At 36.3% G+C, this 27,264-nt stretch overlaps 1 protein-coding gene across 1 annotated transcript; it reads right to left on the reverse strand.

Annotated features, from left to right (window-relative positions):
- Nucleotides 1-238: 238 nt before the first annotated feature.
- Nucleotides 239-16,218, reverse strand: LOC126458087 (signal recognition particle 9 kDa protein). The gene is made up of 3 exons (XM_050094904.1): nt 15,994-16,218; nt 15,257-15,325; nt 239-1,085 (listed from the first exon to the last, which is right to left on the reverse strand). Exons 1-3 carry the CDS (start codon nt 16,063-16,065, stop codon nt 960-962), a joined length of 267 nt encoding a protein of 88 aa, XP_049950861.1. The 5' UTR covers nt 16,066-16,218; the 3' UTR covers nt 239-959.
- Nucleotides 16,219-27,264: the final 11,046 nt, after the last annotated feature.

Raw genomic sequence — 27,264 nt, forward strand, 5'->3', positions numbered from 1 at the left:
CAGGGAACTTCACAGGAGATAATGTTATAAAATCTTCACAGACGATGTCAAAGTTAATGGTTAATGTGATAGAGGCTCATAATGACCTTTACACACCATAATCACTGCATTACCAAGCAGGCACGTTCCTACTGTTCCCTACATTTCACTAATTTTAAAAATAAATGATTCAGAGAGTGTTAAACATCATGGGGTAGATATTCAGTTTGTAATATAAATTAATTGCTGATTTTCATAATTGTCTTCAGTAAACAAAAATTTAATATAATTTCCAATTAAAGTTCACATTCAGTTTTACATGCTGTGTTTCCCCATGTAAGGCACAATATTTGTTATAGCTACCTCATTTAAATTACTAGTCCAGGGAACACAGCAAACGATGACATTACTTTTTCTGCACATTTGTGGTTTAACTAATGAACACAGAAGTTTGGTGTAAATTATATTTAAATGGAATTGCGGCCAGCCCTGATGAATTACTCATACTCATTTACTGTCCCAGTATCTTCAAAGTAGCCACTTCTTTATTCTTTGCAGCAGAGAGTCTAGTCACTTCAGAACACATTTTCCTTTACATACACACACACAAATGTTTAACATGTCATTTTTTCTTGTCCATTGTTGTTTTGTCAAGTGTCCACATAAAAACTCAGTGGCATTAAAACATCAATACTGACAAATGCACTCAGCTCATACAATGGATGTTGCTTCTGCATCAGACAAGCAGTAGAAGCATCAATAATCTATGGGACGATAGGTCATTACCTAATGTATTCTTTATAACATGGTATTTGATTTATGATCCTTTATGTGAGTATCTGAATTAACAGAATTAAGTTTTTGGACTTCTTATCCTGTTTTTTAAATCATGAGAAATGTCTTTGCATTATATTTATAGTCTGACAGCAGAAGCAAAACCCTTTCATTGAACTGGCTAATGGGAACAAGGCACAACACTTTCAGCAGCCAACTGCTGTACTGTCAGCTGCTCTCTGTTCTTTTGATGCCATATGTCGCATTAGATTGTTGATAAACTTCTCCATTTTCTTTAAGTCTTGTTGTATTTCTGTTTTGTACTGAAGGCACTGAAACAAAAAAATAGTTACTCAAATATGTGCACAACAAAATCAAATATAAAATATTTAAACAGGAATATAAAACAACAATCAATAACATTGGTGTGTACACAAATATTAAAACTGACCCAAAACCTACATGAAAGTTTTAAATATGTAGAAATAAATGTTTGGATTCAGACTGCTTGTGTGTGCAGAAAGAGAGTACACATGTATGTACATATATATATATGTATATAATGGAAGGAAACATTCCACGTGGGAAAAATTATATATAAAAACAAAGATGAGGTGACTTACCGAACAAAAGCGCTGGCAGGTCGATAGACACACAAACAAACACAAACATACACACAAAATTCAAGCTTTCGCAACAAACTGTTGCCTCATCAGGAAAGAGGGAAGCAGAGGGGAAGACGAAAGGAAGTGGGTTTTAAGGGAGAGGGTAAGGAGTCATTCCAATCCCGGGAGCGGAAAGACTTACCTTAGGGGGAAAAAAGGACAGGTATGCACTCGCACACACGCACATATCCATCCACACATACAGACACAAGCAGACATATTTAAAGACAAAGAGTTACTCTTTAAATATGTCTGCTTGTGTCTGTATGTGTGGATGGATATGTGCGTGTGTGCGAGTGTATACCTGTCCTTTTTTCCCCCTAAGGTAAGTCTTTCCGCTCCCGGGATTGGAATGACTCCTTACCCTCTCCCTTAAAACCCACTTCCTTTCGTCTTCCCCTCTCCTTCCCTCTTTCCTGATGAGGCAACAGTTTGTTGCGAAAGCTTGAATTTTGTGTGTATGTTTGTGTTTGTTTGTGTGTCTATCGACCTGCCAGCGCTTTTGTTCAGTAAGTCACCTCATCTTTGTTTTTATATATATCATATATATATATATATGATTACACATGTGGCTAGGCTGGGAGCCCCACCAGCTGCAATCCTGGCTGCCTGGTGCAAGTCACTTCCGTGACAATAGGATGAAATGATGATCAAGGCAACACACCACCCAGCCCCCAAGCACAGAAAATTTCCGACCCAGCAGGGTATCAAAACCAGGTCCGTCACATGGCTTTCTGCCATGTTGACCACTCAGCTATGGTGGTGGACTATGTTTGTATGAGAGTGACCATATACCCAATGAATGAGTCACAGAATAGGGGACAGCGAGTGTTGGAGAAAGGGAACAAAACGAAACAGGACAAGGAGAGGAAGGACATGCCACTGAGTAGAAGCTAAGTGGTGAGGAGGGAGAGAGGAACACAAACAACTCTGAAATTATGAGCAGGAAGAAGGAAAAATGATGTACTGCAGCTTCCCTGGGCACCAATCTCTTCCAAACCAGTGCTTTAAATGAGTGATTTGCCTATGGCTCATACATCAAATATATGTTTTGACTAGCCACTAGTTACTCCCTGTAACTGTTTGGATTTGGCTCCCAACATGGAGCCAAGTTTAAACTTGCTGTGAATGCTTTACATTCATCTAAAGGATACAAACAGCACACTATCTCAAGCCCTTTCCCTGTGGTGATCTGGCTTCTACTCCATCTCCCATCACACTCAGTACTTGTGCTTCATTGTGTCCAATCACGATTGTTTCTTTGCTTGAAAAATATCATTAATATTTGTTTATCAAAATAATAGTAACACCTGAGCAAACATGATTAATATGGTTTTGGATCATCTTGTGTAGTTTTTAGAGGGATTATGAACTGTTTTGTCACTTTTTATAAATTAAAATCCACATTAGCCTATTTCATGCCCTGACACAAAAAAGGCAAAAACAGTTGTTTATTGGCACAGTGAAAGTAAGGAAGATACGGATATCCCTGAATGTCATCAGCGAGTGTCTATCCACAACAGAGCAACAATTTTACTATACAATATAGTGTTCTGGTACAAGAAAGGTCATTTCTTAAAAATGTAAAGGACTGTAGGAGAACAGGTAGAATTATAAATGAAACAATATGAGAAGAATTACAAACATGCAGTCTCAATGGAACAACAGGAGACGATTGTTTGGATTGGAATAAACACCATGAAAGAATGGACAGAGGAAAACTACTACTGAAAGATAAAAATTAGAAATTTCAAGAGCGGGCAGATCACACAACAGATGTGTACTATAAAAGGCTATTTTGCCTAATATTTGATGGAAAGAGGTGCTCACTGATAAACATCACCTTAACATTTTGAAAATCCAGTTTAGAATTGGCATTGACAGTCTGAGACGGTGTGTGTGTGTGTGTGTGTGTGTGTGTGTGTGTGTGTGTGTGTGTGTGTGTGGGCGCACACACACACACACACACACACACACGCACACACACAGGAAGGCCTTTTGACAAAAAGCTTACTTGTTTAGCAGTCTTTTTGTTGTGTCTGTCTCCAACTCACCATCTCCCCTATGGTACATTATGAGTCGCAATACTGTCACTTCTTAACATTGTATGACAGAAAGAGGCAAACTGTTCTTTCTTTTTCTGTTAATTTCAAATAACTATGGAGCCCAAGTTTGACTCCTGTTCAAGCTACAATATATTCTGCATATTACGTAACCTTGCAGCACAGGTGGTGAACTATACGAATTTTTTCCGATTGCTACGAAGACTTCCAATACATGCTACCAGAAACTGCCGACGAAAACCCAGAGCATTAAGTGATGTGCAACCCAACAGTTAAGATTTCATATAAACAGTGAAACAATTCAAGTATGTTCAGAGATTAAAAACAGTGTTGTAACTGGCAGAATGAAGCTGGTAATAAACGTGTTAGTAGAGTTCCATACAAGTTTTGCTTTAACCATTTTGAAAGTGAAGCTGCCAAAAAGTGGATGACCTGATCAAAAGTGTGGCAACTTTTACACATTTTTCTAAATCCCAGTGCACATCATTTAGTGAAAGCAATATTACATTGTGTTACTCGATTACAGATAATTCTGATGGCATTTTTGCAAAAGATTTTAACTTTTATCCAAGTTAGATAACTCTTCACACAACTGCATGAAATTATAAGGAACGATAGAAAACCTGTGTGGAAAAAGTCAGTCATTCAAACTGAGGTGAGGTGAGTGGCATTTTTGTTGTAAATGCAAATACGATCTCTGGTCCACATGAACAGTAATCTATAATGTGAATAAGTGTAATTTTGAAAACGAATTGACCACTGCACGAAAGATGGTTAACCAAAGGGAGGTAAGTTTGTTTCATGTCTGCACTTCAATATTATTATTTTCTAATACAAAGCTCAAGGCTTTAGACCATGTGCTCAAAGGTCAATGTTTTGTGTAGAAAATCTAACTGTTTTGCTTTAGCTTCTAGATTCTACATCAGGTCATAAAAAACCTGAATCACTTTAGCTCTGTTTTGAAGTTGCTGTGCTAAAGTAGCATAGAGAAATTTCCGATAACTGATAATATTTAAGTCGGTAGAACGCATCTCATGGAACATTAACAGCACAAATTTTTCCTTGCAATACAGAGTTGGTTAATTTTTGTGAATGTATTAATAAATTTACAATACAACACTATCAGCTTCAGTAACTGAATAATTAAATAAATACCACATAACATGTGCCATGATGTAAATACGGTTGTACAAACATGTCTAGTCACAGCAGCTTGGCTACATCTTCATCTGTAACCTGCAAAAATGTGTGAAGTACCTGTCAGAGGGTATGTCCCACTGTACCAGTTATTAAGGCTTCCATCCTATTGAAGTATTCCTCTGTGCATGCTATTATTAATCTAATCTTTGTTCTCTGAATCTTTCACAGTGGCATGTCTCAATAAAAAGGAAGTGACAGTAAAAGACACATTGGGTCTTTTGGCCCAACAATTTCCACCTATAACCGTCAAGTTGTTCGCCATGTTCTTATATCACGATGAATATTATGAAATGACTGATGGCACAGCGATGGCATCACCAGCGTCTCATGCAGTTGCGAATTTCTTCATGGAGCACTTTGAGGAGCAGGCTCTGGACACACTACCATTGCAATCATCTTACTTCCTAAGATATGTTAATGACATTCCTGATGAGGCCTCACACTGAAAATGCACTGCAGCACTTTACCCCAACATTAAATTTACCACTGAGATGGAAGACAGCAAATGCTTTCAGGTGCCACCGAAGGATGCCTTGTGAATGAGCAAAAGATGACAAGCTGGCAGCTTTCCTGCTTTACTGTGGGGCAACGAGCAGAAAGTTAAGGTGTGTGCTGTAGAGACATTGACTGAGACCAGTGTTTCGGCCCACTCCAAAGATACAAGATACGCTGCACTGTTAAAGACAACATAACTCTTCATGTGCCCAGTGTCCATGATGCCCCTTGCAAATGCGGTAGCATTTATATAGGTCAGACAATTTGCACAGATGCAGAGCATTGTACTGAACACAAACGACATATTAAACAAATGGAACTTGACAACTCAGCCACAGCTGAGCATTGCCTGTAAAACAGGCACAAAATACAGTTTGAAAACACAAGAGGCCTGGCTCATGTGTTAACATACTGGGATTACATTACAGAGATGGCATAGGATTAGGATTAACAGCAACCATTTTAACAGAGACCAGGCTCATACTCAGTAGAGCATGGGGGCAGGTTTCAGATGTTGAAAGGGACCAAAGCCGGATGTTTGGCACTTGTAGGGAGGCAGGAATAGCAGTCTGAAACGTGGTGCCAGCTGGAGCTGCCAGCCCCAGTGGTCAGTGGTTTTACTCCCATTGACAAAGATGGAGATAGATGTCAAAAGCTCAAGGACTTTTTTTCTGACAGATACAGCTCAAAAACTGGGAACATTTTATTCCAATCTAATATTGTCTTCATGATCCCTGTGCGAGTAATATGTAAATGTATTTCCCCCTATCTTCATGAGTCTTCCAGTTTGGTTCTTTCATCATCTCTGTGACACCCTCCTGCGTGTCAAACAAACCTGTGACCATTCATGCTGTCCTCCTCTGTATATGTTCAATACCCCCACCAGTCCTATTTGGTACAGGTCCCACACACTAGCAATATTCTAAGACAGGTCACACAAGTCATTTGTAAGCAATTTCCTTTGTAGGCTGATTACATTTCTCTAGTATTCTACCAGTAAATTGATTTCTGCTACCTTTTTTACATATGACTGAAGCTATGTGATCATTTCTTTCATGTCCCTACTGTTACACACAGGTAAGTCTACAAATTCCAATGGTGAGTCACTGATATATCCAAATAGTATGGTTTTTGTTTTGTGAAGTGCAAAGTTTTACATATCTGAACATTTAAAGCAAGCTGCCAACATTTGCACCACTTTGAAATCTTATTACAGTCTGACCGAATATTTGTACAGCTTTGTTCAGACTGTACTTTGTGTAGGTAACTGCATCACCTCTGAAAAGTGTGAGATTACTATTATCTGCTGTATGAACAGCAAAGGACCCTACACACTTCACTGGGATACAATCGAACTTACTTCTACATCTGTTGTTGATTCTGCATCCACAATAACATGCTGTGTCCTCCCTACCAAGAAATCCGCATTCCACTCACGAATTTTGTCTGACACACCATACAATTGTACTTTCTATAATAAGCATAGTACTGTACTAAGTCAAATGCTTTTTGGAAATTGACATATACAGCATGTACTTGAATGTATTGATCCATGGCTTTCAGGAGGTCATGCGAGTAAAGTATGAGTTGAGTTTCACAGGGTCTAAGTTTTTTAAATCCATATTGGTTGACATGGAGGGCTGTACAACACTCCTGCTATCTTCTTGTACACAAATGTGAACTGTGTTTCTTCCAGCTACTGGGCACAGTTTTTTGTTTCATGGATCTATGATAGACTGTAGTTAACAGAGGGGATATCTCAGCCAGAAACAGAGTGTAAAATCTGATAGGGATTCAATTGGGGTCTGGGGCTTTGTTCAATTTTAATGATTTCTGCTGTTTCTTAAAGCCACTCACACTAATATCTATTTCACTCAACTTTTCAGTGGCACAAGAATTAAACTGGGCCAAGACTTCTTGCTTTTTCTTTTTAAACGAACATTTGAAAACAGTTAAGCATTTCTGCTTTTCCTTTGCTACTATCAACTTCAGCTCCTGTCTTGTCCATGAGAGATTGGATGCTAGCTTTCATGCCACTAACAGCTTTTCTGTATGAAAAGAATTTCCTTTACTTTTGTGAAACATTTTTCCACAATATTCTGGAATGGAAGTCATTTAATGTTTCAAACAGTCCTCTCTTGACAGCAAAAGCTGTTCGATTCAGCATTTCACTAAAACCCTATGGTTTATTTTATACCCATTGTCCAGCAGTCTGTTTCTTTAGAATTTTCTTTACTATGACTTCATACCATGGAAGATCTCCCTCATGAACTGTCCCGTCCTAAGCTAAAAGTTCCAAGTTCCTCATTGAGACGTGACACTACTGCTTCTGTCTGGTTTGCTGAACATTACAAAAAGACAGATTGCTACTGACCTTATGAAATACTTCTAGATAAGCTCTAGTACTGTGGTATGAATGGGATAGTGCACAAATGGTTTACATCATACCTAACTGGAAGAGTGCAGAAAGTTTAAATAAACAGTTCACATAATATGCAAATACACTGGTGATTTCTCAAACTGAGGAACAATCAAAAACGGGGTGCCGCAAGGTTCGGTCTTGGGTCCTCTGCTGTTCTTAATATATATTAATGACTTGCCATTCTATATTCACGAAGATGCAAAGCTGGTACTTTTTGCCGATGATACAAGTATAGCTATCACACCCAACAGACAAGAATTAACTGGTGGAACTGTAAACAATGTTTTTCAGCAAATCATTAAGTGGTTCTCTGCAAATGGGCTCTCATTAAACTTTGACAAAACACAGTATATACAGTTCCACACAGTAAATGGAATGACACCATTAATAAATATAGACTTCGATCAGAAATCGGTAGCTAAGGTAGAATATTCAAAATTTCTAGGTGTTTGCATTGATCGGGGGTTGAGCTGGAAAAAAAAAACACTAAGGATCTGCTGAAATGTTTGAGTTCAGCTACTTATGCTATTAGGGTCATTGCAAATTTTGGAGATGTACATCTGAGTAAATTAGCTTACCACACCTATTTTCATTCTCTGCTTTTGTATGGCATCATATTCTGGGGTAACTCATCATTGAGTAAAAGAGTATTCATTGCACAAAAGCATGTAATCAGAATAATTGCTGGAGCTCATCCAAGATCATCCTGCAGACACTTATTTAAAGAGCTAGAGATCTTCACTGTAGCCTCACTATATATATATGAAATTTGTTATTAACAATTCAAACAAATTCAAAAGTAATAGCAGTGTACATGGCTACAACACTAGGAGAAAGGATGATCTTCAATACTCAAGGTTAAATCTAACTGGCTCAGAAGGGGGTAAATTATGCTGCCACAAAAGTCTTTGGTCACTTACCTAATAGCATCAAAAGTGACAGATAGCCATATAGCATTTAAAAGGAAATTAAAAGATTTTCTTAATGGCAACTCCTTCTGCTCATTAGATGAATTTTTGGATATAGTAAGTAATAACAAAAATAAATAAATAAATAAATAAATAAATTGAGTGTCATGTAATATTTTGTGTAATGTAATATCTCATATAGACACCTTTTATTAACCTGACACTTTCCACATCATTAAGAAGTGTCGTATTCATGATCTATGGAACAAGTACTAATCTAATCTAACCTAACCTTAAAAAAGACATGTCAGGTTGCAGAGAGGCATAATTAACAGCCACTTGCATAAAGCTTTTAGCCACAGCTTTGATATTCCTACCTGGAGTTTCCATTGTTTGATATAACTGCCTCATGGCCACTCTTACCAGTTTTGATGTGGACTTCCTCAAAGAGGTCAGGCCTGTTTGTTGCCATTAAATATTTCCATCATGAGTGGAGTTCTGAGTATCTGTTCTAGGTAGTTTTCAGAGAAGCTGTTCGATCATATATCACAGTATATCTTGTTACATCCACCAGTAACAAAACTACTATTATACCAATTGACTGTTAGATGATAAAAGTCTCCTGCAATGATTACACTATGTTTAGGGAATGTATGTACAAGTGAAATGAGCTTTTTCTTAAAGGTTTTGTGTGTTCCATCTCTAATGAAACTGTTGCCATTATGATGTTAACTCCTAATCTTTCTTCATTTTCTCTTTAACACTCAGTACTACATTGCGCAAACTGCACAAAACAAAATGTAGTAGCATTCACATCCACAATAAAAGTAATCCCATATGGCAAATGTGTCAGTCCGACCGGGCTAAAAAATCACTGCAATTTCACTCCTACAGCTCCAACCACATCTCATGTAGTTTTGATCTTCTATCAAGAGACTCAAGGAGGATGATGATTGATCATTCCGTATAATCTCACAGGTGACCAATTCAGAATTGAATCATATTTCCAGATGTGGACACCTACCTGTCTTAATAGTATAACAGCCAAATAGCACTTTCCTAACTAACCATTTTTGATAAATTCATTTCGGAAGCTCAAGGATGCATATGCAGTCATTAGTCAGGCATAGATTTCTCTGTTTTCCTTAGTAATTAGTCAGCCTACAGACCCCAGTCTTTCTATTCATTTAGTATGGAGTCCACTAAGTTGGATATCAGGTGTAAAATGTAGAACACACAATTTACATTTTTTTTCCACTTCATGGACGCTTTTTCCACTTTGTGCTTTAAATTTGTGATTTTTTTAAAGCATGTCTTTGTACAGGGAAACAGTACAGATATATTGTGTACTAACTCTCTGGCCATAGTGTTAAAACACTAAAAGATGAATACAGCTGAAAAGAAACATCAAATATGATGAACTTCAAATTCGCTTGAAATTATAAAATCAAATATCAACCTGATTTTCTGCTGAAATGTTTACATACATCATAGCAATCTTAGGTGCACAGGAGAATATCCTAAATAACTTTATTTAATGAAAATGCCAGTTATACATACCACCAACACACTACACTGCAGGGAACTGCTAAACAACAACAAAGTGTAATCCTTGAAAAATTGTTCTTAAAATATTTGTGGTTGACACATGTCAGAAATGTAAGAAGGTGGGAGCTGAAAACAATTATGAATCTTTTTTGTAGCGTATATGTTGTATTTCACTGTTAAATGACACATTAACCATCTTTTACATATATACCGTTATACACTGAAATAAAAATTCTGCAAAGAACAGTTTCCTACACAAATTCAAATAAAAAGAAGGAAATTGTGTTTTTTGAACACTTCCATTTTGTATATAACATTGGTTTTCTTGACATCTTGATCCAAAAATGAAATAAGAAGTGCTTTTTTTTCTAAAAAAGTTTGAGGGTACTCCGACATTGGATATGATGCAGCGAAAATTGCTTATAACTGAAGCATTGGATACCACACGTCTGCTTTTAGGCATGACGTCATCAACATCATGTAGCAGGACCATAGAGACATCTATCGGTAGCCCGGCGTTTGTACGCATATCCGTTTAGCACTACCATCACCCATTATTAGCGGGCGAGGGCACTAAATGCTTGTCGAACTGGCTGCCAGCGATTCAGTTGTCGAGAACTGTTGCCGCTGCTTCGAAATGCTTGAAAGTCTATGACATTGCTTTTCCCACCAAAAACTGCACTGGTATCATTCGTATTGTAGTTACCAACACGAAAAAATTAAATAAAAAATTTACGTCCGTGAAGTAAATCTTTGGCACTCTTCCAAGTTCTCAATGTCGCAAAAAAATGATTTTTGCGACGAAAAAGTTTAGGGGTATGCGTTCCCCAGAAAAACAGCACCAGAAATAAGACACTTAAAAGCGTCAGACACGATCTTTTCATGGCACTTATTGTCAAGTTTATACAACTGCACTGTGACTTTGTAATTATGGGACATCCATCGTTTCTTTTAATATTTATAAGGGCAATGATAACCTCGGCATTGACTGCCCAAAAGTGCCAAAATACATGCACAGGCACCCACCCATCTCACGTATAACATTGGAGAACAGGACCCAAACAACATCTCTCCTGGAATTGCGATTCACGAAATCAACATCTTTAAAGTCATGTGATATTTGGGAAACGTGTCCCATGTAGCAGTTTTTTGTCATATTTGAAAGCCACATATTGCCCCACTTTTACTTGTTCCAACAAAGCATTTTCACAAGCTCTCATAGGAATAGTGGCCCCATTTGCACCTGTTGGACATCTCTTCATCAGAAAGGTGTTAGTAGTAGAAGCCAGAAATTCAAGTACAATCGTGTTCCTGATTGCCCTCACTGCACTGTGTCTGTGTACCTCGAAACCTACATCCAGTCTGATCTCCTCTGAAGAAACAGAGAAAATATTAATACCCTGCATTGTGTGGAATGCCCATGCAAATAGTGCAAACATTTTTTTCTGATGTAATGAAATTTCAACCCGCTGTGAAGAGATTCAAGTTTCAACAAATGCCCCACCTTCATGGAGCATTGTCAGAGTAGCAGCTACTTTTGGCATCACAGAGCCCATGTGTGTAGCAAGAAATTTTAAAGATGTAATTTTTTCTCCAGAATGCAGGAGTGGTCAAAAGAAGTTACTGGAAACTGTGAAACAAGACAGTGATAATATTATGAAAAGTATAGTTGCTACTTACCATATAGTGCAGATGCAGAGTCACAGAAAAGCACGACAAAGAGACTCAAGAGTAAAAAAAAAAACCACACACACACACACACACACACACACACACACACACACACACACACACACACACACACACAACTTAATATAGTGATGTTTTACGAAAATGAGAATGGTTTGAGACTATGCTAGAAAAAGGATTATGTTTCTGTCATGGTAGATAACAAGAAGAATCAGATAAATGATGATAATAATCTTAAAAACTCTTACTTTAGTTAATCTGGAAGAGCTGTACACAAAACAGATGGCATTAATGTGCCGTCTGTTTGTTCACAGGTGACCAAATCTAATTAAGGTTTCTTCGAACACAGGGACAGTACAGTGAGGAAAATGGTGTATGTGTTTTCTAGAAACTGTCTTAAATGATTATGTCATCTTACATTCCTAATATGCCTTTTTTCCTCTTGAATTTCAGTGTTCTTTTACAAATATGGAAAGGAAATTCAAATAATTTGAAAGCCCACTAAAATGCTCCATTCAAGTCCTCTGATACCTGTGGGTCACTGGCTAGCTCGCTGCCCCTATAATAAAGGTCATTCACAATGTCGTCTTATTTTCGAATTTACATATTGGAAAATGTGTTACAAATGGTATGTAGTACCATACTGTACAAATAGATGTATATAAAAACTCCTGAAAAGTTGTTTTTGAGTGCTCCAGAAAACAAGAAGACGCGTAAAATGTGTGTGGTTGAACTGTGCCAGCAAATTGCCACCATGTCAACACACAAGTTCATGAACGTAATTAAAAATGTGTTGCACTGTGAAGTTGCCATTAATGTACCTCCAAGGTGTGATTTCCCACTGTTATAAGAAAGAACAGCATCATTCAGTGAAATTACACTCTTAGTGAAAATTATCGTGTCAGCCAAATCTAGCTAAAATGTTTGGTAGCTCAGTTGTTAGAGCAGTAGACCATCGATTTTTATAAGATGATGACCAATCACTGGTTCAAATAAAATTGGAAAGAATATTTTTTAACTTATTTGTAAAATTACTAAATAATTCTCTTATGAAAACCAAATCACAACTAAAAAACTTCACCACACTGGACAGGAAGAGAATATTGTTTTCTCCTTGCTGTTTACATGCACTTACATTTACCATCGCTGTTCACACACATCGTGTTCAAAAAGATATTTTCTAGTTAATGTGACCACATAAGTTTACTTTATTACAAACAATGTTCTTTTTATCTTCGCACTGTTGAGCTAGGATCCTCATTGTATACACTTTTGAAGTTTCATCACTTTACATAAAGCTGAAGCAAGCCTCTTTTGGACACTGATTTTAGTTTACATTCACCAACACCACAATCTTTACGACTGTTACCTGCATGTGCTACATGCTTTTTATATCTCTCTGTACAGAAAACCTCATCATCCTACACCTTGTTATACTGTGGGAGCATGGTGATACCTTCACTACTTGCAATGCTTTCCAAAAAAGTGAATTGTTTGCTAACTACTTGCAGTCAACTGTGCTATCCGTCAAGCCACTGAGCGCCAGATGGGCAAAGTGTCTCTGCTAAATATCTTCTAAAGAGGAAATCAGCACTAAGATTTGCCAAGAATAATTTTATTGTGCTTTTGGTTGTAGCTCATGATGGATAGTTGACAATTAGATATAATATACGGCTCCAATTACAAAAGTTCTACAATTCCTTAGTTTTGAGTGAGTCAAATGATGTTGCAGGGAGCAAGAAAAAGAATCTTGTCATTGCACATATCACCGCAAGGGTGGAGCACAAATGTGTCAACTACCGCTAGATTTCCACTATCAGCATTCCTTTCTGTTCTTACCACATTTTTATCTTGTGAAAATAGCCTATTCCACAAATACGATTGCACTGCCTTTCTACTCACTGCTAACAAAGAAACATTCAACAAGTGCAAATGGGACCACTGTTGCTATGGCAGCTAGTGAAAATGCTGTGTTGGAACAGGTATTAGTGGAGCAATATGTGGCTTTCAAATATGACAAAATCTGGTACATAGGACACATTTCCCACATCATATGAATTTAAAGATGTTGAGACTGACTGCATTTCTTCTGCTGAATCACAGTTCCTTACATGGCCCAAAAGGAAAGATGCTGTTTAGTCTCCCTTCTATGTTATAAGTAAGATGGATGTCCCATAATTACAAAGCCACTGTGCACAGTGAACTTAAAAATAAGCACTACAAAAATATCTTATCTCACACCCTTAAGTTTATTTACTTTGTTTTTACAGCAAGGTGTCAAGAAAACCAATGTACGCAAGGTGGAAAAGTTTTAAAAATACTATTTCTTTCTTTATATATGAATTTGTTTAGGAAACTTCTTTGCAGAATCTTTATGTTGATGTATATTGGTACATATATATAAAAAATTATTAATGTCTTGTTATTGCTCGCATCTTTTGTTTTATTTGTTGTCTTCTTAATTTACATTAAGAGTATAAGGATATATTACCACATCCATGCATTCAAGCTATGTCTTAATTCTTTACACCGAAGCGGCATTTAACAGTCAAATAAAAAAAAACATTGATAATTGTTTTGAACTCTCAACTTCTTACGTTTTTGACCTATGTCAACCGTGAATATTTAAGAAAATTTTTTCAAGGAATACACATTGTTATTTAGCAATTCCCCATAGTGTTGACTATAGGTGTATGTGCAACTCACACTTTTATTTTGTATTTTTACCAATGAATAAAGTGAGTTAGGCCATTCTTCTTTGCACCTAAGATTGCTATGAAGTACCTCATTTCAGCAAAAAATCACGTTGAGATTTAATTGATTCTGTACCATCATGAGAATTTGAAGTTTGTCGGATTCGATGTTTTTTCTCACAGTGTTCTCTTTAAGTGACAGACTTACCTTCCAAATGCTTTTCACTATTATTTATACTTAATACTAGGACCAAAAAGTTGCAGTGCACAAGATGATGTGTACTGTTTCTCTGCACAAAGTTATGATTAAACAAATTTTAAAGCACAGGATGGAAAAAGTTTTTTTTCAGCATTTTTCATAAAAGTTGTAAATGATGTCTTCACTGGTGATTTGCCATAAATAAATTATAACTGAAGGTCTTTACTTCTGCCTACACCAAAAAAATTGTTCCATTACTCTTAACTGGCAAAACATAACTTAGCTGTAGATTGGCCCTACAATTTTAATCAGCATTACATCCATCACAAACACGTCTCTTATCAAGTATTGTGAAAAGTCGCAATATTATCAGAAGTTACTTTAAACAAACACCAGGAGTTTAACACACAAATGCAACTGAGAAGCACCATAACTGAAAATCTAGCATCTAATTTTCAGCCAAAATAAGACAGTTTTGAATGTGTATGAAGTCTAATGTTCCCAATTCCATTATAGTAGTAAGTAATATTACATATTAATGCAGATTTGTAAAATAATATTTCCCAAACAATTATACAGATGAACTAAACTATCTTATGCAAAAAAGGATAATCAGCTTACAACAACATTGTCCGTCAGCTTCACTTTCAGGCACCCTTGTTTGTGTATATACTTCATTGTGTACCGCACCTAAAATATGAAACAATATATATATTATCAATTCTTTGTTCTATAAAACTATGCTAGTATATACAGCCCAGCAATTTAAACAAGGAGCAGCAAGTTCTTTACAAAATTACATAGTTTTCTGCACTGGTTTGAAATAATGAAAACGCAATTAGGAAATCCAAAGTAATATTAGTTCTCTACAATAACTTCTAAGTTCATTAATTACAGTTTGGGATAATGATATATATTATGGCGTGCCTACAAAAGAAATCAACTGTAAGTACGCTCTTGTTGCATTATCTGTACGAATAAAAATTCTGCTTACAAAATTCTACAGGTTTTCAAATACATTTTATTTTTAGTGAGCTCTTCCTGACAAAACGAAAACTACACAAAAGAAAATATGTTGGGTTCACAGAGTACGGTCTGCCAAATGCAACGGCCAGTGCCGCGAATCTGTAAACAATGGCTTTTTCTGTCTGAGATAATAAACATGAAACTGAAGGAAAGAAGGCAGGCAAGATATGAGCCGGACAGCTAGATAGAAGAAGAAAATAGCAACACCACAACACTTACATACGAATGCATCTTAACAGTACATAGTCTGCATCTAACGTGATAAGTCAAATGGTCTTCACCATGGGAAGAATCACTTCTAATTAAATATTCTTAATAATTATGAAGAGCACCTTCATGGGATCTTGGAGATATAACCTCTCCGCTTGTTTTTCAAACTCTTCCCAGGATTTCAGATACGTCATTGCTCAAAACTACTACTGTTTTTTCACGATAATCATTCACGTTGTCAAGCCCGGGACTACAAAGAAAATCGCCAACACATGCACCTCATTGGATAAACATCTGTTCGAGTGTAACATGACATGTGTGCAGATCAAAGATATTTACTACCACAATGAAAGAGAGACACAGTGGAGCTCGATCAAAGACAATATTCAACAGATTGTGGGCTTGGGTGTAGGGACAACAAATCTTGTTACCAATCTGGTAAACCACTCGGTTGCGCTAGCCTGGCCTCGGTTTTGCAGCTCGAAGCTCTTTCTGGTGGCAGACATCGAAAGCTTACAGGTATAAAATAGACTCCTGTCTTGTATGCGGGTTTTGCTTATAGTGCGTTGCTTCATTTTACTAAAACTTTCATTTGGAAAAACGAAATATGTAGTTGGAACGTATTCACTACAAAATAGGGCGGTAATAAAAGCCTAATATCGCCAAATGAAATTTTTCAAGACAGAGGCACGATAACAAAAGTTTTCGTAAAAGTTAGCATTACTTCCAAGCTGGGAAATACAGGTTTCTCTTTAACCTGCTGACATTACTACATATTACATTTCTGAGCTGTCTCCCTTACTTACAGTCTCGAACGTCTCAAACCTTGCTATCCCAGAAAATTGTGGAAAGATTTATATTGTGACAACGAGCTTTTTCCCTCTTACCAAACACTAGGCTTTTCATGTGTGCAATTTATACAAAATTTCATATATACAATGGAAAAATCTGATATAGGATATCTCGTTTATCATGTGTGAAATTTAAATATCTCATTATTTATTTGCAAAACACTAATTGTAACAGGCAGCAGATACAGTTTTTATTCTAAACTCATACATTTGTACCAAAGTAGTAGTCTTAAAATCAATAATCCGGAATTCCTCCAACACGTGTACATTATAGGCCACCCTATTTTCAAACTATTTCAAACACTTGCAAAATGTACATAGACACTGGTGTTGCATAGATCTTGCTCCAATAATAGACTCATTAAGATAACTAGATTGTATCCAAATACCTGACAGCCGTTACTGATTCTCCGTTCCAGTTCCAGTAACTACTCCTCCATCACCAGGATTATAAAATATAATTACAGTACTCTTTGTGCTATTGGTAAATTACATCCAGTGAAAGTGATGTTACATAAAAGCATATAGCTACTTCTAAAAAAAGGTACATAAAGTTTTTGTGTTTTGATGAGTTTCCTGTACTTAAAGTCAATGGCTTTAAATTGTATGTTATGACAACGAACTTCTATTTCCATTACTTAAAGATGAAATTGAGTTCCAGGTTGATGAAGGAACCTAGTGTCCATAAAGTTTGTACAGACATTGCCAAAAACACAGGGTTCAGGCCAATCTATCTACACAGTCCTCTACACCCACAAACATATAGAATTATTCAGTTAAGATAATGAGAAATGGAATATATTTGTAGTTTGGGGAGAATATAAACTTTGGTACATTTTTACTTGTGGGGTATATTTCAGAGGTTTTTTTTTTTGTCAAATCAGCTACATAAGTGACTTAGGCGCTTCGACACATTATGACAACTTATATGAGATTAAAAGCTTCAGTAGTTAACAATTTTGAATTTCTCACAGAATGAATCAAACAGCTCCTTGTCCTAGTTAGAACAAAAAATATATATCCAACCTCTAAATGATTGTGCAAAGATTTATTAAAGTGCCAGAACTTAATGTAAGATCAACAACAGAACAACTATAAATTTTGTAAAACTTCACAGATCTCTAATACAAAGAACAGATACATCAAAGATACTTGCACACATGTAACAGAAACAAATATGAACTTGTAATATTATTTACAATCCTTTAACACTCTCCTGCAGGTTCACATTTCATCACCAAATCAAAAATTTAACTCAATCTTTATTTTCATTAGTTACTTCCATCCCAATCAAAGTTTTCATTCTTGATAGCTTCTTTGCTGATAAGCCCTTGGTAAGAATGTCAGCTGCCTGATCTTGTGTTGAAAGATACTAGACATTGATCTTCTTCTCATTGACTAACTGCCGTACATACTGATAGTGCATTTCCATATGGTTAGAGCATTCATAGAATCCTGCGCCTTTGATATATTTAATAGCACTTTTATTGTCAATGCGTAAAGTAGGAATTGAACTATTTTCAACAATGTCAATTACTTTCAATAAAAGATCAAGCCATACTAGAGATTTACTTGCCTCACTGGCAGCAACAAATTCAGCTTCAATTGATGATTGTGCGACACATTTCTGTAGTTTACTTTTCCACATTACTGGTCCACCACAAAACTTCATTAAGACTCCACTTGTTGAACGTCTAGTCAATTTTTCATCTGCATAATCAATATCGCTATAATCTTCTATAGCAGAATTGTTTATTTTCCTAAACAGAATTTCATCACTTATTGTACCCTTCAAATAGCGAAGAATTCGTTTAATTAAATTAGGTGTGCTTCAGTAGGCGAATCTTGTGTTCTTGAAGCAACATTTACAGCATAAGCTAGATCCGGATGTGTCCCCAATGTTAAATATGTGAGACTGCCTATAATTTCTCAGTAAGTGTCAGTACCAGTAGCTGGTGGTGAATTAGCAGGTATCCACCCAGGCTCAATTGGTAATGATATTTTCTTTGCATCAGTCATATGATGCTTGGCTAACACTCTTTTCACATATGCAGTCTGATTAATCTTCATACAGTCATTAAATCTTTGGACTTGCAAGCCAAGATAACAATCCACTTCACCTAATACCATATCAAACTCCTAATGTAATTGTTTTGTTTAATTATCAACTGTTTCACCAGGTCCCATTATCAGTCCATTATGCACATGAAATAAAATGATTAAATTTTCATTAAAATACATACAAGGATCAGCAATGCTCTTCTGCAAATTTGATTTCTTAAGGTATAACTTTAAAGACTCGTACCAACATTTTGCTGCTTGCTTCAGTCCATACAAGCTTCGAAGCAATCTGCACACATGGCCTGTGCCGTCATCATAACTTTATGGTTGTTGCATGTAAATTTCTTCTTCCTGTTTACCATTCAAGAATGCTGTTTTAATGTCTTAATTTCTCGGTGTTCTAATTTCTTCGAACAGCAACACACAAGAGGGCTCTCAGAGTTTCAAACCTAATCACAGGACTGAAAGTTTCATAAAAATCTAGCCCTGGCCTTTGGCTAAACCCTTTTGCAACTAGCCTTGCTTTGTACCATACAGTGTCATTGTTATTATCCAATTTAATTGCAAACACCCATCGATTTCCAATAGCCTTCCTTCCAGCTGGTAAATCAAATAATTTCCAAGTACCAATCTTTTGATGTGAGTCCATTTCTTCATCCATTGCAGTTTTCCGATTATCTACATCTGAGGATTTTACTGCTTCATCATAGTTCCTTGGAACTTCTCTCAGCATCATCATGTTGGGTCACTCAGGTTCATCTAGGTAGCGTATCGGCCTTCTAATTGTTTGTCTGTCTCTCGAAACTCGATGACCATCTGCATTTTCAGTCGCTTCTACATGATCTTGATGATCCAGTCTTGTAATATTTTCTTGTGATATTTCGTCATTAGAATAAGATGTTTCTGTATCATTCATAGTCGATATATCAACTAATTTGGTAACATCACTCTTCAATGATTGCTTCAATATTTCATTGTTGAATTTTACATCTTGGCTAACAATAACTGAATGCCTGTCTGGAAGGTATACACGATAGCCACAGTCATCATAACCAACTACATAACCTTTCAGAGATTTTGCATCAAACTTTCTTCCTTTCTGTGCTGGGATCCAGACAAAACATTCAGTCCCAAATACTTTTAGATGATTAAACTGACTCTTCCTTCTCAGAAATAATTCTATTGGTGTCTTTCCTTTAACCTTCGTGTGCCCAGTTTGATTCAGAGTATGAGTAGCTGCAAGTATAGCTTCTCCCCATAAAGCTTTTGGAATATGCTTTGCTGACTGAAGACATGAACGTAACATTTGGCAGATAATCCTGTTTTCATGTGGTATGTATGGCACAGTCAAAGAAAGTTTCAATCCAATTGACTCAGCATATCTCCTCACATCATTATTGTCAAACTCCTTGTTACCATCAGTCCACAATTCTTTAATGGTACACTGAGTTTGTGTTTTCACCAACTCAATAAATATTGGCAACTTCTCCTTTACCTCATCATTTTTCCGCAAAAGATATATCACTCTGAAACTTGAGAAGTCATCTTTAAAAACAAGAAAATATCGATGGCCAGTTAAATCGTTTTCCTCCATTGGACCACAGACATCAGCGAAGATTAATTCACCTGGGCTAGTTGACTTGTCAACTCGTGAACCAAAAACTATCCTATGATGTTTACCTAGAATACAACCTTCACATAATTCATTGCCTAACCGTACATTAATATCATGAGCAGTCAAAAGTGATTGTAGATGTTTGTTCTGGTACCCAAACCTTTCAATTGAAGAGTATCAGAAGCTTCCTTTACTACACAGAACTTTCCTTGTTTTATCACTTTCACTGCCAAGCGATAAAGTTCATTCTTCCTTTTAGATAGAGCAATAGCAGTTGGAATATTGTCTCTATAAAATGACCATATTTTACCATCATTTTTGATACTATTTCTCCGGCCTTTTTAACAGATAATAAATTACAAGCACCATCTTGACAATACCATACATCTTCAAAACGTCGTCTATTCCACTCTCTTCCATTAAAAGTTTCAACATCAATACGACCACTCCCAAATGCTTCAATATGCACATTATTTTTAGCACTGTACATCTTCTGTGGTACATCAAAAGGAGTGTTTCAAACATACCAGTCTTGACGATTTGTAACGTGATGTATCGCGCCACTATCGATATACCACTCATCACATTCTGATACATCTACATTTGTAGGTAAATTACATACTTTCAACAAAGTTTCTTCTGGAATTTCTCGTGACAATGTTTTCACAGCTGATAACATTGCAGAACCACCACCACCACCACCACTAGGACAGTTCCTGGATATATGACCCTTGCTTTTGCATTTAAAACACACTATGCCCGTTTTGCAGTCTTTCGAAATGTTTCCAAACTTACCACCTGAAAAACATTTCTTCACATCGCGGTTACTTGAATTTTGCACCTTTTTCGCATTACCCAATTTAATTTTGCTTCGTTGCTGTGTAGGCACACTTCCCTTGGTTCTTGAAAACATTGCAGCGGCTACATTTGTTTCTTCTCTGTCTTGAATTCGCACCTCATAATTCAAACATCTTTTTTGTAGTTTGTGCCATGTTTTGTCAGCTTGTGGCAGATCATGCCAAGTTACGTAAATGTAATCAAATTCTTTTGGCAGTGTCTGAAGCAAACGTGCACATAAACCAGCTTCCTCTATTGGTTTATTTAGCATAGACATCTTTATTTGTACTTCATCAAATTTTGCTAAATGACCTTGCATACCGCCTGACCATTGCCATTTGATATTGTAAAACTTATGTCGCAACAAGTCGATATTTTCAGTAGACTGAATATCATAAATCTGGTGTAATTTATCCAAAACATCTTTTGCAGTTTCACATGTAGCTACTCGAAGTAGCGGTTTTGTTTCCAGTAACAAAACAAGACGTTTCTTCGCTTTTGAATTCGCTTTCGTCCAGGCACTTAATTTTGTTACATAATCTTCAACATTTGTTTCCGGTTTCACAAAAGATCTGCATACAACATCGTAATTGGCGTCACATTCCAAGACAGCCTTCATGAGAATACGCCAGGTAGCCCAATTTTCTTCGCATTTAATTTTTCAACCTGTTGTTTTTCTTCAGTCATGACGTTTTGTCCCTATTTTCTGTTACAAACAGGTCGAATAACTTCTTAAACTGTCTGCAAAAAGGGTGATCACGTCACAAGCCGTTTGCTTGAATTAGTCGATTCTGACACTATTAAAAACGTCTCAATTATATATCAAATCGATGCTAATCAAAATCACGCTCCTCTGCTACCATGTTAGTATAAATATATACCCAACCTCTAAATGATCGCGCAAAGATTTATTAAAGTGCCAGAACTTAACGCAAGATCAACAACAGAAGAACTATATATTTTTTAAAACTTCACAGATATCTAATACAAAGAACAAATACATTAAAGATACTTGCACACATTTGACAGAAGCAAATATGAACTTGTAATATTAGTTACAATCCTCTAACATAAAAGCATATAGCTGCACGTAAACTGCTGTAGTTAGATCTGAACTTCTCAAAAGAAGCACATGAAGTTTTTGTGTTTTGACTAATCTCCTGTACTTAAAGTCAATACCTTGAAATTGTATGTTATGAGACAATGAACTTCTACTTCTATTTCCATTACTTAAAGATGAAATTGAGTTCCAGGTTGATGAAGGAACGTAGTGTCCATGACGTTTGTATAGACATTGGCAAAAAATACACGGTTCAGGTTAATCTATCTGCACAGTCCTCTACACTCAACATATAGAATTATTCAGTTAAGATAATAAGAATTGGAATATTTTTCACATGAAAAATTACTTGTAGTTTGGGGAGAATATAAACTTTAGTACGTTTTTACTTGTGGGGTATATTTCAGAGGGTTTTTTTTCGTAAAATAAGCTACATGTGTGACTTAGGCACTTCGACACATGACAAATTACATGAGATTAAGAGGTTCAGAAGTTAACAGGAATGGGACATGTGACATAGGCGGTGACCTGGACAAGATAGCTTCCCTAACTCATGGCTCCAACATACACTTTGTTGAGCTGTTCCGGCATCATGATTGACCACACCTTGATGGAGCTGTGATGTGAATCAGTGTGGGCTTAAGGATGGCTTTGAGGACAGCCAACTTTGCTCATGTTTTTCTGGTGCCCGTTGGGTCTATCACCAGATGGGGTTGCACAAAGCATGGCCTATACCTAAACAGGACTAGGAAGGGAAGATTGGTACACCCGACTCATGAAAGTATAGGGGGTGGATCTCGGCCCGCACATGGTCAAATACCTGTTGTCATAGGTCGGAAAAGACAACAGGTTCCCCTGCCGACAGAGTATCTCCTGCAGTTTAAAAAATACTGAAATAGTCACTCACAATTCAAATATATCACATACCAGATGTCACAAAGAAAAACAAACCATTGGAAAGAGTAACTTGAGGCATTTCACAGACTTAACAATCCTCCATCAAAACATGCAATCAATAAAAAATATTAAACTATTAGAAATTGAGCTCTAACCTTTGAACTGCACAGTAGTTCGTGTTACTGAGCACTGATGTAGAGACACAGAAATTCAACATGTAGTATTATCATTGTGTGAAAGGGCAAACTCTTACTGCAGAACTGTTTCAAGGGGTGGAGGACAATGTATTTATATCAGAAAAGGAACGCAGTTCAAATCAAGACATGACCTCAGTACAGTAGGTGAAGACAAACACTTTGAAATATCAGCTATTGTATTAACAGGGCTTGACATCACCAAAAAATTAATCATTTTGTGTGTGTCTGGCTCTCCCAGTGGTAGTGTGGACACTTTTTTCAAGAAGTTAACAGAAGTTCTAGATAAAGTATCAAGTACAAAGGTCAACATAATTCTGTGTGGGGACATTAACATCAACACTAATATCATAATTGAATCCAGCAAAACACTCGTAAATATCCTTCGAAGTTTTGGCATGTCCCTATTGGTCAATAGTGCAGCCATGGGTACTACAATGACTGCATCAGTAATTGACCATGTGGCCGCAAATAACAGGAGTAAAATCAGGCATCGAATCGTTCCCTAAACTACAAGCCTACAAATGACATCTATCAGAAATCGAAATAAAAGATTTTTCAAAAGAACGAGCGAAACAAAGCTGGGATGAAGTGTATAAGGAAACCAATATGAGTATGAAATTCTCTAAATTCTCCATATTATTTAAATTGAACTTCGGAAAGGCATTTCCAAAAGTATGCTTGTCTGTATCAACATTTCACAAAAACAAATGGATAACAGCAGGTATTAAGAAGTCCTCCCAAACACTTAACTACCTCAGTTCCATGAAAAAGAGTCACAATGATCCAGAATTCTTAAATTTCTATCATAGATGCAAAAAGACCTGTAGGAAGGTGCTGGTTGCTACAAAAAGTCATTAAATGACAAAATAGTATATAATGCAGAGAACAAAAGCAAGGCAGTCTGGGATGTTATTAAAAAGGAAATGGGGAGAGGCAAACAAACACAGACTAACATACTCCTGGGGAGGAGGGATAAGGTAATAAATGACCCATACCACTTAGAAACTATGTAAATGAGCAGTTTTCAAGTATTGCAGAGAAGTTACAAAAAACTCCCCAAAACAAATATAACACCAGTAAATAATGTTGCACTAAAAACGATGATGTTACTTCCGACCACAGAGAATGAAGTCAATAAAACTGTTCAAAATCTAAAAAATAAAAAGTCAGTAGGCTTAGATGAAGTATCAGTGTGTGAACTGAAATAATGGATAGGGATTTTACAAGGCCCCTTAACGAATGTAATAAATGAATCCTTCACATCAGGGACATTTGCAGAGCAGTTAAAACAGGCAAGAGTTGTATCTTTGCTTAAGGAAGGTAATGCAGAAGACATAGAAAATTACCAGCCCATTTCCGTGCTGTCACCATTCTCAAAAATAATAGAAGCAGTTATGAAAGACAGATTAATGAATTAACTGAATAAATAAAATCTCTTAAGGGAATCACAGTTTGGTTTCCGAAGTGGCAAAAATACGGAGCCAGCCGTAATGGAATTCACAAAAGTTGTACTTGATGCTCTTGATAAAGGTGAGTGTCTCACAGGCATATTTTTGGATCATTCTATGGCCTTTGATACAGTCGAGCACAAGATTCTACTAAATAAATTAGAAACATTAGGAATAAGAGGGGTAGCTAATGACTGGTTTCGATCATACCTAACAGATAGGGTACAGAGAGTAGAGATAACACACACTTCAATTAGATCTAAACATTTAGTAAAACACTTTTCAGAACTAAAATACATTAATATAGGGGTTCCACAAAGTAGTATATTAGTACCAATACTATTCCTGATATACATCAATGACTTTCCAGTAGTGTTACTCATGGTGAAAAATTCTCTTTGCTGATGACAGCAATATTATAGTTACTGAGAAAACGAGATAACTCCTTGCAGAGAAAGCAAATGAAACTCTCAAGGAAGTTTATGATTGGTCAATAAGCAATAAAGTGACATTGAACATAAAGAAAACTAATACCATGAATTTCAATTTGAAGAGGAAAAATCACAATGTTAAATGTAAATGGCACCTCTATAGACTCTGTAACAAATGCAAAATTTCTAGGAAAGAATATTGTTTCTCAGTCGAAGTGGTGTGAACAAACATAAGTACTTGCAAACAGAATGTTATCAGCATGTCATGCCCTTAGAATCCTATCATGAGTGTGTAACATGCAGTATGTTTTAGTTACATACTGTTCAAATGTACTCTCAATTCTTAGGCATGGCATTCTCAAAATATGAACACAGTTTTCATACTCCAGGAAAGAGCCACAAGAATAATAACCAAAAATAGTAGTCAAGCTCATTGTATAGATCCGTTCAAAATACTGGGTATTTTAACTGCTCCATGTGAATACATTACCAGTCAGTTGTATACATCAAAAATAACATTGGTAGTTACTATACAAACAGCTCTGTTCATGACCATGGAACAATAGCTAGACTCTACTTACGTTTACCAAGAAAAAATAAACATAAAACTCAAAACAGCATTTTCTACCAAGGACTAAAACTGTACAATAAATTACCAAAAGAGATTAAAGAAATAACAGAAACACACTTATTTTTAAAGGCAACTAAAAAGTACCTGTTATGCAATACATTTTATACGTTGAAGGATTACTTAGATAAAACAGAGTAGGCGTTTGGTAAAAAGAAAGTTATACAAATAAATAATAATAATAAATGCATCCAACATTCCACATAACATCTTCACACTATGTTTTTTCTTTCTTTTTTCCTTTTCTAGAAATACTTACCCCCAAGCTAAGCATAGCACAATACTAACACCTTGTCGTCTTTCTGAGCTACAGATCAATAAAGCTACTACCACTACTACTACTACTACTACTACTACTACTACTACTAAAACAAAGAGAACATTGCAGGCTTCAGTCAGAAGTTCTAACGATCCCTAAGAAAGGCTACGCTAAAAATTGTACTGTAACATTCTTTAAAAAATCATTGAAAAATCCAAAAGCAAGATCCTAAAATCTATAATTGAGAACTCAAAGAATAGTATCAAAACAACAAGGAGCGACAGGAAGCAGGTAACAGTAGCAAACAGACGATGGAAAATACAAAATTAATTGTCAGTGACAGAAACTGTATATGACGGGGAGGCTGCTCCAGATATACTTAATACTCCAGTTTTAACAGCAGGTTATAAGATCAGTTTCAAAAGAAGTGTAGAAACACTACGAAACTTGTGCAAAACATTATACAGACAAAATGTGGCCAGATATGTCTCCTCTTGTCTCAGTAAATCAAATTGAAACGTTAGTTACATCAATGAAATAAGTAAAACCCCACTGACACAACATTCTCTCCCACATATCCATCGAATACTTTAAGAAAGAAATCGTCGCCAAGAAACTGAAATATATTACCAAATCACAGTTAGATAAACGTTATAAAAAGAGTTTCTAATTAATATAATGTTTCATAATTAATAAGTCTATAAAAATGCTACAGAAACTAGTTATTGAGACTGTTAGCTATCTTAACAAATATAGTATCCTCAGCACAACCCAGTTAGGTTTCCAAAAGGTGTCTCAACTGGACAGACCATTTCCTCATTTGCTAAAGGAATGACAGAACCCTTATACCATAAAATGTCTTTAGTTGGAATTTTTGTGACCTTCCTAAGACCTTTTCTGAGTGAACCAACAGATTTTACTTTATGGTTTAACAGGAAAAAAGGAATGAAATAGGAATAATGTTTAGTAAGAGATGGAGAAAGGTAACTCTGAATGATGCAGAAGGGACAACTGCTTCATCTGAATGGGCCATCATGACACGTGGAGTCCCATACGGCTCTATATTGTGTCCTCTGCTGTTAATTATATTAATTGATCTTCCAATGTGT

The sequence above is a fragment of the Schistocerca serialis genome, chromosome 2, assembly GCF_023864345.2.
Source record: "Schistocerca serialis cubense isolate TAMUIC-IGC-003099 chromosome 2, iqSchSeri2.2, whole genome shotgun sequence".
In the NCBI taxonomy this organism is placed as follows: Eukaryota; Metazoa; Arthropoda; class Insecta; order Orthoptera; family Acrididae; genus Schistocerca; species Schistocerca serialis.

Excerpts from the sequence above, each read along its gene's own strand:
- LOC126458087 (XM_050094904.1), bottom strand. The coding sequence starts at position 16,065 with ATGACGTATCTGAAATCCTGGGAAGAGTTTGAAAAACAAGCGGAGAGG. Across the intron at positions 15,326-15,993 it reads ATCTCCAAGATCCCATGAAG|GTGCGGTACACAATGAAGTA; the intron begins GTGCTCTTCATA and ends TTCATATTTTAG. Across the intron at positions 1,086-15,256 it reads AGCTGACGGACAATGTTGTT|TGCCTTCAGTACAAAACAGA; the intron begins GTAAGCTGATTA and ends TTTTTGTTTCAG.